Genomic DNA, 14,138 nt, shown 5'->3' with positions numbered 1-14,138 from the left:
TTCTATGTAAGACTAAGTCAGGGGTGGCGAACAAGTTCGACACAAAGAGCCAAAATTTTAAACTGTGAGAGTCAGAGAGCCACACCATGCAGTGACCTGCCAAAACAAACAAAAACTCGCAGAAAAGCATATAATTTTCACAATAATATATTAAACACAAATTGCATTTTGCCATTTTGAGTGAGGGTCAAAATCCTGCAGTGATGGTGAGGGTGTGCTGTGTCCTCCACACTAAGAACTAACAGCAAGATGTATAACCCAACATGTGACACATTGTCCCCCGCTCGCTGGCCTATGCAGTTGTTTCTGAGGGATGGGAGATGGGATGAGGCAGCCTGGGGACGGGACTACGCGCTTGGAGATCTCTCCTCAGAGGTCCCTCCTCAGAAGCAGCAGAACAAAATCCAAACTTGGCAAAGAGCCACAGTATACAAAATAATGATAAGAGGCAAAGAGCCGCATTCATTTTGGCCGGGAGCTGCATGCAGCTTGAGAGTCGCGTGTTCGCTACCCCTGGACTAAGTGAAAATGTGGGTGTGTTTGGCAAGTAAATACTGAGAATTGAAATCACTGGGTCATATGGAAGTCCCATTCTTATTTTTTATGAGAAATTGTCATACTGTTTTTAAAAGAGACTGAATCAGACAACATTCTACTAACTATGACTGAGGTTTTGTTTTAAACATCCTCACCAACACAAGTTATGAGTCTTTTTTTTAATATAACATTTTCATTGGTATGGGAAAATATCTCACTATCAATTGGTTTGCATTTCTCTGGTAATAAGTGACATGGATTCTTGTTCATATTGTCTCTTCATCTCATCTCCCATTTTTTTTATTGGTTAGTGGTTTTTATGTTATAAATACCTTTTTTGGTGAGGGAGCACATACAGTGATGCTCAGGGTTTACTCTTGGCTCTGCATTTAGTGATCATTCCTGGCAGGTTTGAAGGAAAATCAATATGGGATATGGAGATTGACCTGGGTGGGCTATATGCAAGGCAAGAACCCATCACCCAGCCCCAACTCTTTTGGATGTATAATGTGCAAATAGTTTTCCCTTTCAATAGGATACTTTGTTATGTTAGCGTAAATTCCTTGTACCATGTAAAATTTTTTGAGTTTGATGTAGATTTTTTTATTTTAATTTCATCCTCTTTGCCAATGTAATCAGATCAATGAAGAAAGTCCATATCCTGAATAATTCTGCCTGTGTTTTTCCTATATCTACTGATAGATTCACTATCAAATATAGATTCTATAGATGTTAAGACTCTAGATTCTTTTTTTTCTTATTTATTTTTTATTAAAATGATGAAATTAGTACATCCCTTGATAGTCAAAAATGGAAAACATTTTCCTAGTTTCCAAGGTATTGTTATTTTCTAGTTTATCATTTTTCAGAATCTCAGGATACTGGTGTTGGTGAGGATGTTTAAAACAAAACGTCAGTCATAGTAGAATGTTGTCTCTGATTCAGTCTCTCTCTTTTTTCTTTTCTTTTTTTTTTTTTTTTTTTTTTTTTTTGATTTTTGGGCCCACCCGGCAGAGCTCAGGGGTTACTCCTGGCTGCCTGCTCAGAAATAGCTCCTGGCAGGCTCCGGGGACCATATGGGACACTGGGATTTGAACCAACCACCTTTGGTCTTGGATCGCCTCCTTGCAAGGCAAATGCCGTTGTGCTATCTCTCCAGGCCCTGATTCAGTCTCTTTTGAAAACCGTATGACAATTTCTCATAAAAAATAAGAATGGGACTTCCATATAACCCAGTGATTTCAATTCCCAAACACACCCACCAATAGAAATTTCTTAATATTAAGTGCTTTTTATTTATTAATTTTTAATAATATGTTTATTTAAACACCTTGATTACAAACATGATGTGACTAGGTTTCAGTCATGTAGAGAACACCCCCCTTCACCAGTGCAATATTCCCACCACCAATGTCCCAAATCTTCCTCCACCCCACCCCACCCCCACCTGTCCTCTAGACAGGCTTTCCAGTTCCCTCATTCATTCACATGGTTATGATAGTTCTCAGTGTAGTTATTTCTCTAACTGCACTCACAATTCTTTGTGGTGAGCTTCATGAAGTGAGCTGGAAGTTCCAGCCCCCCTCTCTTTGTCTCTGAGGATTGTTGCAAAAATGTCTTTTATTTTTCTTAAAACCCAACTCTATAGATTCTAATATCCAGGTCCTTAAGTCATTTTGAGATAATGCTTTTGCATGGCATGGAATATAAATCCAGTTTCTAAATTTTGTAAACATCTGTCCAGATTTTTTAATATTGCTGTTAGATCTTCCTTGCTCCATTCCATGTCAAAGTTCCTTCATCATGAAATAACTGCCATATCTCTGATAAATTATTTTGAGGCTCTCAGTTCAATTCATTGGCTTGAGTGACTGCATTATTATAGATGTTTTCTAAATAATAACTTTATAGTTAAATTTAAACACAGGGACTGTAATGTTCCAAACATTTTTGGATGTCTTTTGGGGGACCACACCCAGCCATGTAAGGGGTTACTCCTAACTCTGCGCTCAGAAATCAGTCCTGGCAGACTTGGGGGACCATATAGGATGCTGAGACTTGAACCTATTTCTGTCCTGGGCTGGCCACATGCAAGACAAATGCCTTACTGCTGTGTCATCTCTCCAGATCCACTCCAAACGTCATTTTCGTTTCTCATAATTGTTTTGACTATTTGGGGGAGTTTTTGCTTCATATCAATTTTAATAGAGCTGGTTCTCAGCCCTTGAAAATATCAGTGTTTTGATGGAGGATTGCACTGAATCTGTATAATGCTTTTGGTAGTATAGTCCTTTTTGACAATATTAATTCTTACAATATGTTTTCATGTAGTTTTCAAATCTTTTGAGTCTTTTGTACAAATTTTTATGTATCACTATCCTGTTACGTTGTTTCCTAGGTATTTGATGTAGAAGAGACAACTTTTTAGTGAGGAGTTTTGGGTTCTACCTGGTAGTGTTCACGGCTTACTATTGGCTGCATCCTCAGGGATCACTTGTGGCAGTCTTAGAATACTGTATTGGGTGCCTCAGGCAAGACAGGCACCTTATTCACTTTATTACTGGCTCCATTGGGATAGTTTCAAATGAGGTTGTTGGTTTATAATTATATAATAATTACATGTTAATTAATATATAACTAATGCTACATAATTGGTTTATTAGTTTAGTCTAATAGTATGTATAGCTAATGCTATATGCTATTATATTAATATATATTAATCAATCTATATGCTAATATATTATTTGCACATAGAAATGCAACTGATTTTTGAATATTACTTTTATGACTGCTGATTTGCTGTGTAGGTATATTGTTATATAGTAACTAAATACACCAGTTAAGAGACACAGAGTTGTTAAAATGGATCTAAAAGCTGAATCCAACATTTTTTCTGCCTAAAGAAATACATCTGAACAGTCAGAACAAATACAGACACAAAGTCACTGGTTGGAGGACACTTTATTCAACCAAACAACTCACTTAAAAAGACTAGTATCTATCAGATGCACAGACTTTAAACATAAGTTATTATTATTTAATAAGTAATAAATAATAACATAAATTATATAATATTATTATTAACTTATTATTAATAAATTAAGACATTTCTTAATAATCAAGGGGTATATACAACGGAAAGAAATCACACTCCTAAACATATATGCATCCAATGAGGGACCAGCAAAATATTTCAAATAATTGCTGATAAATTTAAAGAAACACATCAATAGCAAGACAATACTAGTAGGAGAGTACAGCAATTCCAGTCACCACTTGATAGGTCAAGCGGGCTAAATCCTAACAAATATACAATATCTAAGGGATAAATGTGTATACACACACACACACACACACACACACACATATACACACACACATCAGGCTCTCTATCCTCAGAAAGCTGGATGTACATACTTCTCCAGTGCACATGGGTCATTCTCCAAAAGAGTCCTCATGCTGGCCCATAAATCATATCTTTATGAAATAAAGAGGCTAGAAATTATACAAACTACCTTTTAGATCATAATGCACTGAAATTAGAAGCGAATTACAAACAGCCACAGAGGAAATACCATTTGGAAATTAAACAGCTCACAAATGAACAACCAGTGGATCAGAGACTAAATAAAAGAGGAAATTAAGAGATTCTTGGAAACAAATGAGAATGAAGTCACACATAATCAGAATTTGTAGGGCACAGCAAAAGTGCTACTAAAAGGAAAATGTATAGCTTTGCAAGTACTTATGTAGAAAAAAGAAGGGTCCTATATAATAATTTATGGCACAGCTCATAAAATTGAAAAGTGATCAACAAAATAAACTAAAAAAATACAGGTTTGGAGAGATAGTATGGAGGTAAGGCATTTGCCTTTCATGCAGAAGGTCATTGGTTCGAATCCCGGCATCCCATATGGTCCCCGAGCCTGCTGAAGCGATTTCTGAGCCTGGAGCCAGGAATAATCCCTGAGCTGGGTGTGACACCCCTCCCCCCCAAAATAGGCAGGTGGAAGGAAATAAAGCTTAAAACAGAAATTATTGAATTAGAAATCCACAATACAATCTTTTTTTTCCTTGTTTCTATACTTTATCATTTTTAATATAATTTTTATTTTGATCATAGTGGCTTACATATTGTTGACAATAATATTTTAGGTACATATTTACATAAAATCGGGGGATTCCCATCACCAAATTGTCCTCCCTACACCTCTGTTTTTGTCTTACCTCCCATTTCCTCTTCCCTCACCCCCAGGGCGGCTAGAATATGTGGTACCCTCTGTATCTAACCTACTACTTAGTAGTCTTGCACCTGTTTGGTCTTGATGCCTCCCTTATTTCCCCCTCTAACTGGAGGCAGGACTAGCTAGTTCAAGTTTCGTGGTTTTGCCTGAAAAAGAGAAAAGTAATAAACTGGGGTAAGAGTCTAATACCCCGAAAATGGGCGGAATCCTTCTAGAGGCTCTCATCATCGATTTGGGAGATGAAGGAGAAAAAGAAGGTGAAACACTCCACCAGTACCAAAAGAAGTGTCAAATATCCAGTGAGGACTCCAGCTATATTGATAAGCACTACAAAAAACAAACAAAAAACAAAACAAAACAAAACAAAAAAAAACAGACAAAAACAAACAAACAAAAAAATACGCCATGGTCTTGAAATAAGAAACATGGCATATCACATAACAAAAGAAAAGAAAGGAAGAGAAAAAAATAAGTATAACTGGGGACAACAATTTCGATAATCACACCCAAACAGAGAAATCGACCAAAATAGATAGGTAAATAAAAAAAATAATAATAAATGAAGGTAAAAAAAAATATATATATATATATAAAAAATAACCAAGGTTTTGTGCTTTTTGTATTTTTGTTTTTTCCCTCCTGCCCTGGCACAGTAAATATTGGGGTCATTCGAAAAGGAATTCTCTTGGCCTAAGAAATATGGGGTTTCTTCGTCCTTGGAGTATACTGTCATGGGATCAACTCTAGACTTTGCTCAGGATCATTACTCTCCCGGTGGTGTTTTTGTGGTGTGTGGAAGACTTCTGCTCTGTCCAGGGTGATACAATCAGAGCTCTGTGTTTAGAGGTCTCAGTATCTGCACAGATCCTGAGGTGGGACTTATGATGAAGTCAGTCTTTGTGGTTCTAGAGGTTCTGTTCCCTCAGTGTCATTTTAATCCATCTTCTGTGGTTGGTGATCTTGGTCTTTGCATTGAACCTAGGATGGCACCTAGGATAGTGTCTTTCTTTGTGTTTCCAGAAGCCCCATTCTGTTACAATAGTCTCTGCCAGACCTTTGGGACTGGGGATCATGATTATTGTGCAGGTCATAGTTCAAACCCTAAACTAGGGCTTTTTTATTGGTCCCAAGATGTATACAGTCTGGTCGTGGTTCTAGCAGCCAGTCATCTCTAAATCGCGATCTTGGCTTTTGGACCTACCAAAGGGTGCCAAGTCTTCTGGTTTTGTCTTGTCATTAGCTGGTAAGGTAGGCTAATCTGCTCTAAAGTCAGGTTGTTCACATTTGCCTCATTGTCAGGATATCATGTTAGAGCTGGCCCTTGTTGTTGACCCCACAGTATTAAGGCTGTCCCGGATGGAATTTGTTTCCTGCATCTGTTGTGAAGAACTGTGCCATTTCTATGTCTGGGATCCAGGATTCAAGGCTGGATGAATGGTATCTAATCACCTGAGGTCTAAGTTGATTCCACATGACATATTTTCAAGGTAGGAGATATCCCTGTATTGTAAACAACTATGAGTTCCTATCTCTAGTAGATAAGAGCTCTTTTTTTTTATATGTAAGATTTCCCCTTTATTTAGTGTGCCTTTGCAGGGAGAAATGGTGCTACATTATATTGTCGGTGTATTTGAGGGTGGACAGAGGGGATAACAGAAACAGGTCACATAACCAAAAACGATAAAAAAAAGGGAATAAAAATGTATGTGCTCACAGATGTATATGTAGGACAGACATTTAAAAAAATTAATTAATTTAAAAAAAAAGAAATAAAATGAGTTAGCGAAGTTTTTAAAGGACCAAAGTGGTGCAAAAGACTACCTTACATTTGGGGGAAAGCAGGTAAAGAGGTGGTGTATTACAGGTCTTATGCCTATGTTGGAAGTACAGTTTTTCCCATTGTCTTTTGGGTTTTTCTTGTGGTGTGTGGGTTCCCAGGCATCTTTCTATCACATCCCCTGACCTTCTTCAGATTGGTATAAATTTGCGGCAGGGAGGTCTTGGAAGAGTTCTTGCATTGGGGATACTTTTGGACCTAAGTCCGGTTTCAAGAAACAGTCCATGTTAGGGGGAGTTGGTAGGGTGGGCCTCGCAGCATGAGTCCGCAGGGGAGTTGGCTGTCTTTTCTTGCAGGAGACGAGGTGTGGGTTTGACTGGGTGTCCCCTCGCCTGGGTGCTGGGTACTGGTTCGTTGGGTAGGAGGTCGATCTTGATGCCTAATAGATTAAGGACTGAGGGTGAAGAGTTTTAATATGGTGGGAGATCTAGATGGGATTGAGGGGTGAAGGGATAGTTGGATTTCCGGAGGGGAGAAAGGGGAAGGTATATGGGAGGGGTATGAAGGGAGAGAAAAGAGAAAATACCTTAGAAAGAAAGGGAGAAGAGAAAGGGACAAAAGTAAAGAGAAGAATAAAAAAGAGAAAAATGAAAGAAAAAAAAAAAGAAAGTAGTGAGAAGAGAGGAGAGAATAGCAAGGGAATGCTGGTTTGGTTGAATGTGTTCGATGAATAGAGCCTGTAGTTTAAGTCTGTACATAGCAGTTACTGCTTCGGTGGTCTGACTGGTCACGTGCTTCAATTCCTAAAAGAAGGTATAACCTAGAGATAAAGTGTATGTTAAAGAGTTTTCTCGTGGCCATCTCGTAGTGCAAGCAAGGTATGGTACCTCGTGTGGTATCCCGAGTTGCCATCTTAGTTTGTCCGCCCTTTGTATCCAAGGGCACCTGTGGACAGAAAAGCTGAGAGGTTATTTAAAATATAGTAAGATAAAGGCATTAAAACATAGTGTTATGGTATGTTTCCATTGCAGTCAGTGAGAAATCCACAATACAATCTAAAAGGTCAATGAAAGCAAGAATTGGTTCTCTGAAAAAAAAAAATTGTTAAACCACTAGCAAGACTCACAAATAAAGGTATTGAGAGAAATTTATTAAACCAAATTAGAAATGAAAAGTGGAAGATTACTATAGATACTATAGAAATTGAAAGGGTAATCAGAGATTACTTTGAGAAACTCTCTACCCCAAAACAAGAGAACCTGGAAGAAATGGAGAATTTTTGGTCTCCTATAATCTCCCAAGGTTAAACAAAACGATCTAGTGTATGTGAATAGACCCCTTTCTGTTGAAGAAAATAAAGTGCTAATCAAAATTATTCCGCAAAACAGAAGCCCAGGCCCACATGGATTCAATAATGATGAAAATTTTCAACAAGGTGGGAATAGAAGGAATTTTCCTCAATATAGCCATGGCAATTTCACCCAATTCAAACCCATGGAAAATATTATACACAGTGTAGAAAAACTGAAACCATTTCATCTAAAATTTGGCACAAGTCATGGCTGCCCCCTTTTACCACTTGTATTCAACTTAGTACTTGAAATTCTGGCCTTAGCAATTAGGCAAGTAAAAGATATCAAGGGCATCCAGATAGGAAAGGAAGAAGTCAGGCTCTCACTGTTTGCAAATGACATACTATATTTTAAAAATCCCAAAACTCTACCAAAAAGTATAGCAAAGTTGCAGGCTACAAATTTAACACACAAAATTCAATGACCTTCTTATATACAAATAATGATAGAGAAGAAATAAGTTTAAAGCTAAAGATAACTAAATATGTGAAGTGTCTATATACAAAGAAATGAAAAAGGACACAAGGAAATGGAAACATATACACTGTTCTTGGATTGGGAGGATTAACATCACTAAAAATGGCAATTCTCCCCATGCATTGTACAGATTGAATGCAGTACCTCTAAGGATATCCATGACATTCTTCAAAGAAATGAATCAAGCACTCCTGAAATTCATTTGGATAAACTCCCACAAATAGCTTAGAAAAAAGAAGATGGGAGACATGTCTTTCCCCAACATTAACTTGTGCTACAAATCAATAGTCATTAAAACAGCATGGAATTGGATTAAATAAAGGCCCTCTATAAATAAAGACAAGATAAAAGAATAGACTGTGTATTCAGTGAATGACCTCTAGACAGACAAACATTTAATCTGATAAAGGGGCACGAAATGCAAAATGGGGCAAGGAAAGCCTCTTTAACAAGTGATTTTGGGACAGCTGGTCGGTCATATGAAAAATATCAAACTCAGACCTCTATCTTTTTCTTGGGTCACATATGGCAGTGCTCAGGGGTTACTCCTGGCTCTGCGCTCAGAAATCGCTCCTGGCAGGCTCAGGGGACCATATAGGAAGACAGGATTCAACCACCGTCCTTCTGCATGCAAGGCAAATGCCTTGCCTCCATGCTCTCTCTCCATCCCCAGACCTCTATCTTAATCCCATGCACAAAGATCAAATCAAAATGGATTAAAGACCTTGATATTAGACTTGAAGCTATAATGTATATTGAAGAAAACATAGGCAAAACACTCCATGACAGTGAGACTAAAGGCAACTTTAAGGACGAAACAGCACTGCCCAAACAAGTGGAACTGGAGATAAACAAATGGGACTATATTATGCTGAGAAGCTTCTGTACCTCATAGGAAATAGTGATGAGGATACAAAGGCCACTCACAGAATGGGAGAAACTAGTCACTCAATACCCATCAGATAAGTGGCTGGTATCTAATATATACAAGGTACTGACAGAACTTAATAAGAACAAAACATCTAACCCCATCAAAATGGGGAGAAGAAATGAACAGGCATTTCCTAAAAGAAGAAATATAGAGGGATAAAAGACACATACAAATGCTACAGATCATTAATCATTGAAAGATGCAAATTAAACAACTATGATGTATCGTCTCACACCACAGAGACTGGCACACATTACAACAAAACAATCAGTGCTGGTGTGGATGTGAGTAGAAAGGAACTCTCACTGTCTGCTGGTTAGAATGCCATCTAGTCCAGCCTTTCTAGACAACAATATGGATATTCCTCAGAAAACTGGAAATTGAGCTCCCATATGATTTCCTAATACCACTCCTCAAGATATAAGAAAACAAAAAAAATTTAATACCCTCTTCCCTCTTATATTCATTGTATCACTATTCTCAGTAGCCTAAATATGAAAAAAAAACAGGTGCCTGAAAACAGATAAATGGCTAAAGAAACAGTGTACACTTGCACAATGGCATACTTATGCAGCTGTTAAGAAAAATGAAGATATAAAAGTTGCCTATAATGAGTGGACATGGAAACTCATGATAGTGAAACGAGTTAGAGGGAGAGCGATAGATACAGAATAGTCTCACTCATCTGTGGTATTTAAGAAAAATAAAATAAAGTATGGGAAATAAAACAAAGTATATTTATTTAACACCATATATTTAAGAAAAATAAAACACAGTATAACTCATCAGATAACAGGCTAATATCTAAGATAAAAAGGTACTGACAGAACTCAACAGTAAAAATTCATCTAGGCTGGAGTGATAACACAATGGATGAGGTATTTGCCTTTCACATGTCCAACCTGGGTTCGATCCCAGCATCCCATATGGTCCTCCCTGATTCTGAGTGCAGAGGCAGGAGTAACCCTTGAGCACTTCCTGGTGTGCCCCTTCCCCCCCCCCCCAAAAAAAAGAAAAGAAAAAGAAAAATTTATCTAACCTCATCAAAAATTGGGAGAAAAAATTAAGATATTTCTACCCTCTTCAAAAAATGGACAAGGTATTGAAAATAATTTTGTAGATTCTTTACAGTTTGTGTACTCCACTTTAGGTTGGAGATGGGCTTACATTCTTTTTTGGGGGGCACACCCGGTGACACTCAGGGGTTACTCTTGGCTATGCATTCAGAAATAGTTCCTGGCTTGGGAACCATATGGATTGTCGGGGAATCCAACCATGATCCATCTTAGGTTAGTGTGAGCCAAGCAGATGCCCTACCATTTGCGCCACTGCTCTGGCTCCCTGGATTTGCATTCTTTAGTTATGAGCTTGTTGAAGCTATAACATTGTATTTATTGTGAAGCAGTCAGACATAAGCTTAGCATCTGACTGGATGGTGCAAAACAGAGAACCTGTCAGAAACTAACTAGCTGGGACATAGCTGGGCTTTCCTAACCTCCAGAATGACTGCCCTAGTTCTGATCAGATGTGGCCACATCTCCCTTTGTTGAGTTTACTAAGTGTCTAGACTCTGTGATTCTTACATTTCCGTATAAAATGAGTTCTTGGAATGACAAACTGTTTATATGTTCAGCATGAAACTGGTGGATGGCTGGTGATTGATTTTTAGGGTCGGTTCTCCCCACTCACCAGGGGTGGAGGTTCACTGTGCTGTGCTTTCCAGGACCCAAGTCTGTTTTCAGCTTAGCAAGTACTGACATTTAAATTGGTGTTCTGTGAGTTCTTTGTATTTAGCTCTTTTTCAATGGCGGATGGAATTTTCTGCCCTGTTTTGGCTTTGGGGGCTTGCTGTTAATATATTTCTTTCAATCTCTGCTTGTCCCTTCCCCTGATACAAGGCATGTACTTCTTTGCAATCTCTCCTTGTCCCTCCCCAATACAAGGCATGCACTTCTTTGCTCGAGAATTATCTGTGGTTCTACCTTCTGTTGAGTTGAGTTTCCTTCAGAGAATGACTCCTTATTGAATTTTCTTTGTGAGAGCCCTCAAAAGGAGTTTTCTTCTGCTAAATTTTATTCTTTGTGTTGATGCCATAGGTTTTCTCACAGAACTGTTCTTTTACAGCTGTCTTGACCCCAATCCTTCCTGTATATTTTTAATGTTTATGAAAATATATAAACATGCCCTAGTTAAGAAAGAATAATTTAATGTAACTTTATTTATACATCACCTAATTTTAGTAGTCATATGTTTTACTATGTTTTTTTAATTCTTTGGTTTTTTTTTCTGAAGTTTATTAGCAAAACCCAGATGTTATTTACTCATAAATTCTTTGCTATTTTATACATCATAATTTAACAAAATTTATTTTTTTTCTTACAAGTTTTATTATATATTGTATTTAAAAAATTTTAAACATAAAAGTTTTGGGTATAGGGGCGCTGGAGCAGTACTGCAAGCAGTAGGGAATCTGCCTTGCACATGCTAACCTCGGTTCGATCCCTGGTGTCCCACATAGTCCCCAAGCCAGAATGATTTTCTGAGCGCATAGCTAGGAGTAGCCCCTGAGTATCACCGAGTGTGGCCCAAAAACCAAAAAGCAATTTCTTTTGGATATGGGCTGGAAATTTACTATTGTGTGTAGGATGATTGCCTTGCGGGTGACCAGGTAGTACCTGGGTTCAATTCCTGGCACCTTATTTGTTCACTTAAGCCCCTCCAGGAGTGATCCCTGAGTGATCCAAAAGTGAATCCTGTTCAGTTTGGCCCCACTGCTCTCCCTATCAATAAAGCTAAGAGGATTTACTCATCAATATTGTCCTCAAGTTATATAATTTACTATAAAGCCTAGGCCAGAACTAGAAATAGTGAGAAATATGGAGATGAGCAAAACTTTTACCATATCATTTAGGTACTGAATGTATTATTACTTTAATTCCATATAATGGTAACAGTCAGTATAATTAGAATAATTTTTAATCATTTTCATGATAGCTGTATGTCAAGTTGAATACCTGAAAGTATATACAAAAGGAATCCAAACTGAAGAGTTCAGGGACGAAGAACTACCACAGAATCTTAAACAGGTGAGTTTAGCAATATAATTGAATATAAAACTCTAGGTTAAAAGTTATTCTGGGGGTCAGAGAGATAGAGCAGTGGCGTTTGCCTTGCAAGCAGCTGACCCAGGACCTAAGGTGGTTGGTTTAAATCCCGGCGTTTCATATGGTTCCAGATAGCCAGGAGTAACCCCTGTGGCCCAACCCCCCCCCCCCACACACACACACAAGTTATTCTGGGGGCCGGAGAGATAGCAAAGCGGTGTTTGCCTTGCAAGCAGCCGACCCAGACCTAAGGTGATTGGTTCGAATGCCGGTGTTCCATATGGTCCTCCGTGCCTGCCAGGAGCTATTTCTATAACCCCTGAACACCGCCGAATGTGGCCCAAAAACAAAAACAACAAACAAAGACATTATTCTGAAAACATGGTATCAAACATTTTTAAGGTTCAGTAATGAAACTTGTACTCTATCTTATCTCAGAAAGAACTAGCTTTTATTTTGAGGAAATAAGACTTTTAGACTTCTTAAGTTCACATGACATCTTTCAGATGCTTCAAAGAAGTTGGTTATATCTATAAATATGAGGCAGAAGCGAGGAAAAATTTGTCCTGTTTATTATCTTTTATGTTTCTAGGTAGTTTTAAAATTTTTTGCTGTGTGTTTACTAACAAATTAAAGTAACTTAAATTTGAGTTTTAGAATTGAACTGTATTTTACATTTTTTTATTATTTACTTTTGGATCATACCTGGCAGTGCTCCTGGCTCTGTAGTCATAACTTAATCATGGCAAGCTCAGGGGACCATATGTGATGCTGGGGAACAAACCCGAGGTTGGCAGCATGTAAGGCAAATGCTTTACCTTTGTGCTATCACTCCAGGCCTAGGACACTACTTAACTTTTTTTTTTTTTTATTAAAAAAAAATAATGGGGAGTGGAAGGTGGTGTTGTTTTTTTTTTTTTGTTTTTTTTTTTATAATGCAATGTATTGTATATAATAATATATTGTATATACATTGTATTCCATTATTGAATAACAATATTTTTTTTCTTAACACCACCCATCACCAGTGCAACATTCCCATCACCAATGTCCCAAGTCTCCCTCCTCCCCACCCGACCCCCGCCTGTACTCTAAACAGGTTCTCAATTTCCCTCATACATTCTCATTATTAGGACAGTTCAAAATGTAGTTATTTATCCAACTAAACACATCACTCTTTGTGATGAGCTTCCTGAGGTGAGCTGGAACTTCCAGCTCTTTTCTCTTTTGTGTCTGAAAGTTATTATTGCAAGAATGTCTTTCATTTTTCTTAAAACCCATAAATGTGTGAGACCATTCTGCGTTTTTCTCTCTCTCTCTCTGACTTATTTCACTCAGCATAATAGATTCCGTGTACATCCATGTATAGGAAAATTTCATGACTTCATCTCTCCTGACAGCTGCATAATATTCCATTGTGTATATGTACCACAGTTTCTTTAGCCATTCGTCTGTTGAAGGGCATCTTGGTTGTTTCCAGAGTCTTGCTATGGTAAATAGAGCTGCAATGAATATAGGTGTAAGGAAGGGGTTTTTGTATTGTATTTTTGTGTTCCTAGGGTATATTCCTAGGAGTGGTATAGCTGGATCGTATGGGAGCTCGATTTCCAGTTTTTGGAGGAATCTCCATATTGCTTTCCATAAAGGTTGAACTAGATGGCATTCCCACCAGCAGTGGATAAGAGTTCCTTTCTCCCCACATCCCCGCCAACACTG

The 14,138-nt window shown here is 37.9% G+C and overlaps 1 protein-coding gene across 1 annotated transcript in view; it reads left to right on the top strand.

Moving 5' to 3' along the window:
- LOC126007087 (lebercilin-like) overlaps positions 1–13,056 on the top strand; it is a 38,390-nt gene extending 25,334 nt beyond the window's left edge. Inside the window, exons 6-7 of the mRNA XM_049772591.1 lie at positions 12,313–12,404; positions 13,015–13,056. Of these exons, the coding sequence (XP_049628548.1) occupies positions 12,313–12,404; positions 13,015–13,056 (134 nt within the window). The remainder of the gene's footprint in view (positions 1–12,312; positions 12,405–13,014) is intronic.
- The last annotated feature ends 1,082 nt before the right edge of the window (positions 13,057–14,138 follow it).

Source organism: Suncus etruscus, chromosome 4 (genome assembly GCF_024139225.1).
Source record: "Suncus etruscus isolate mSunEtr1 chromosome 4, mSunEtr1.pri.cur, whole genome shotgun sequence".
Lineage (NCBI taxonomy): Eukaryota > Metazoa > Chordata > Mammalia > Eulipotyphla > Soricidae > Suncus > Suncus etruscus.
This window is presented reverse-complemented; position numbering and strand designations above follow the sequence as displayed.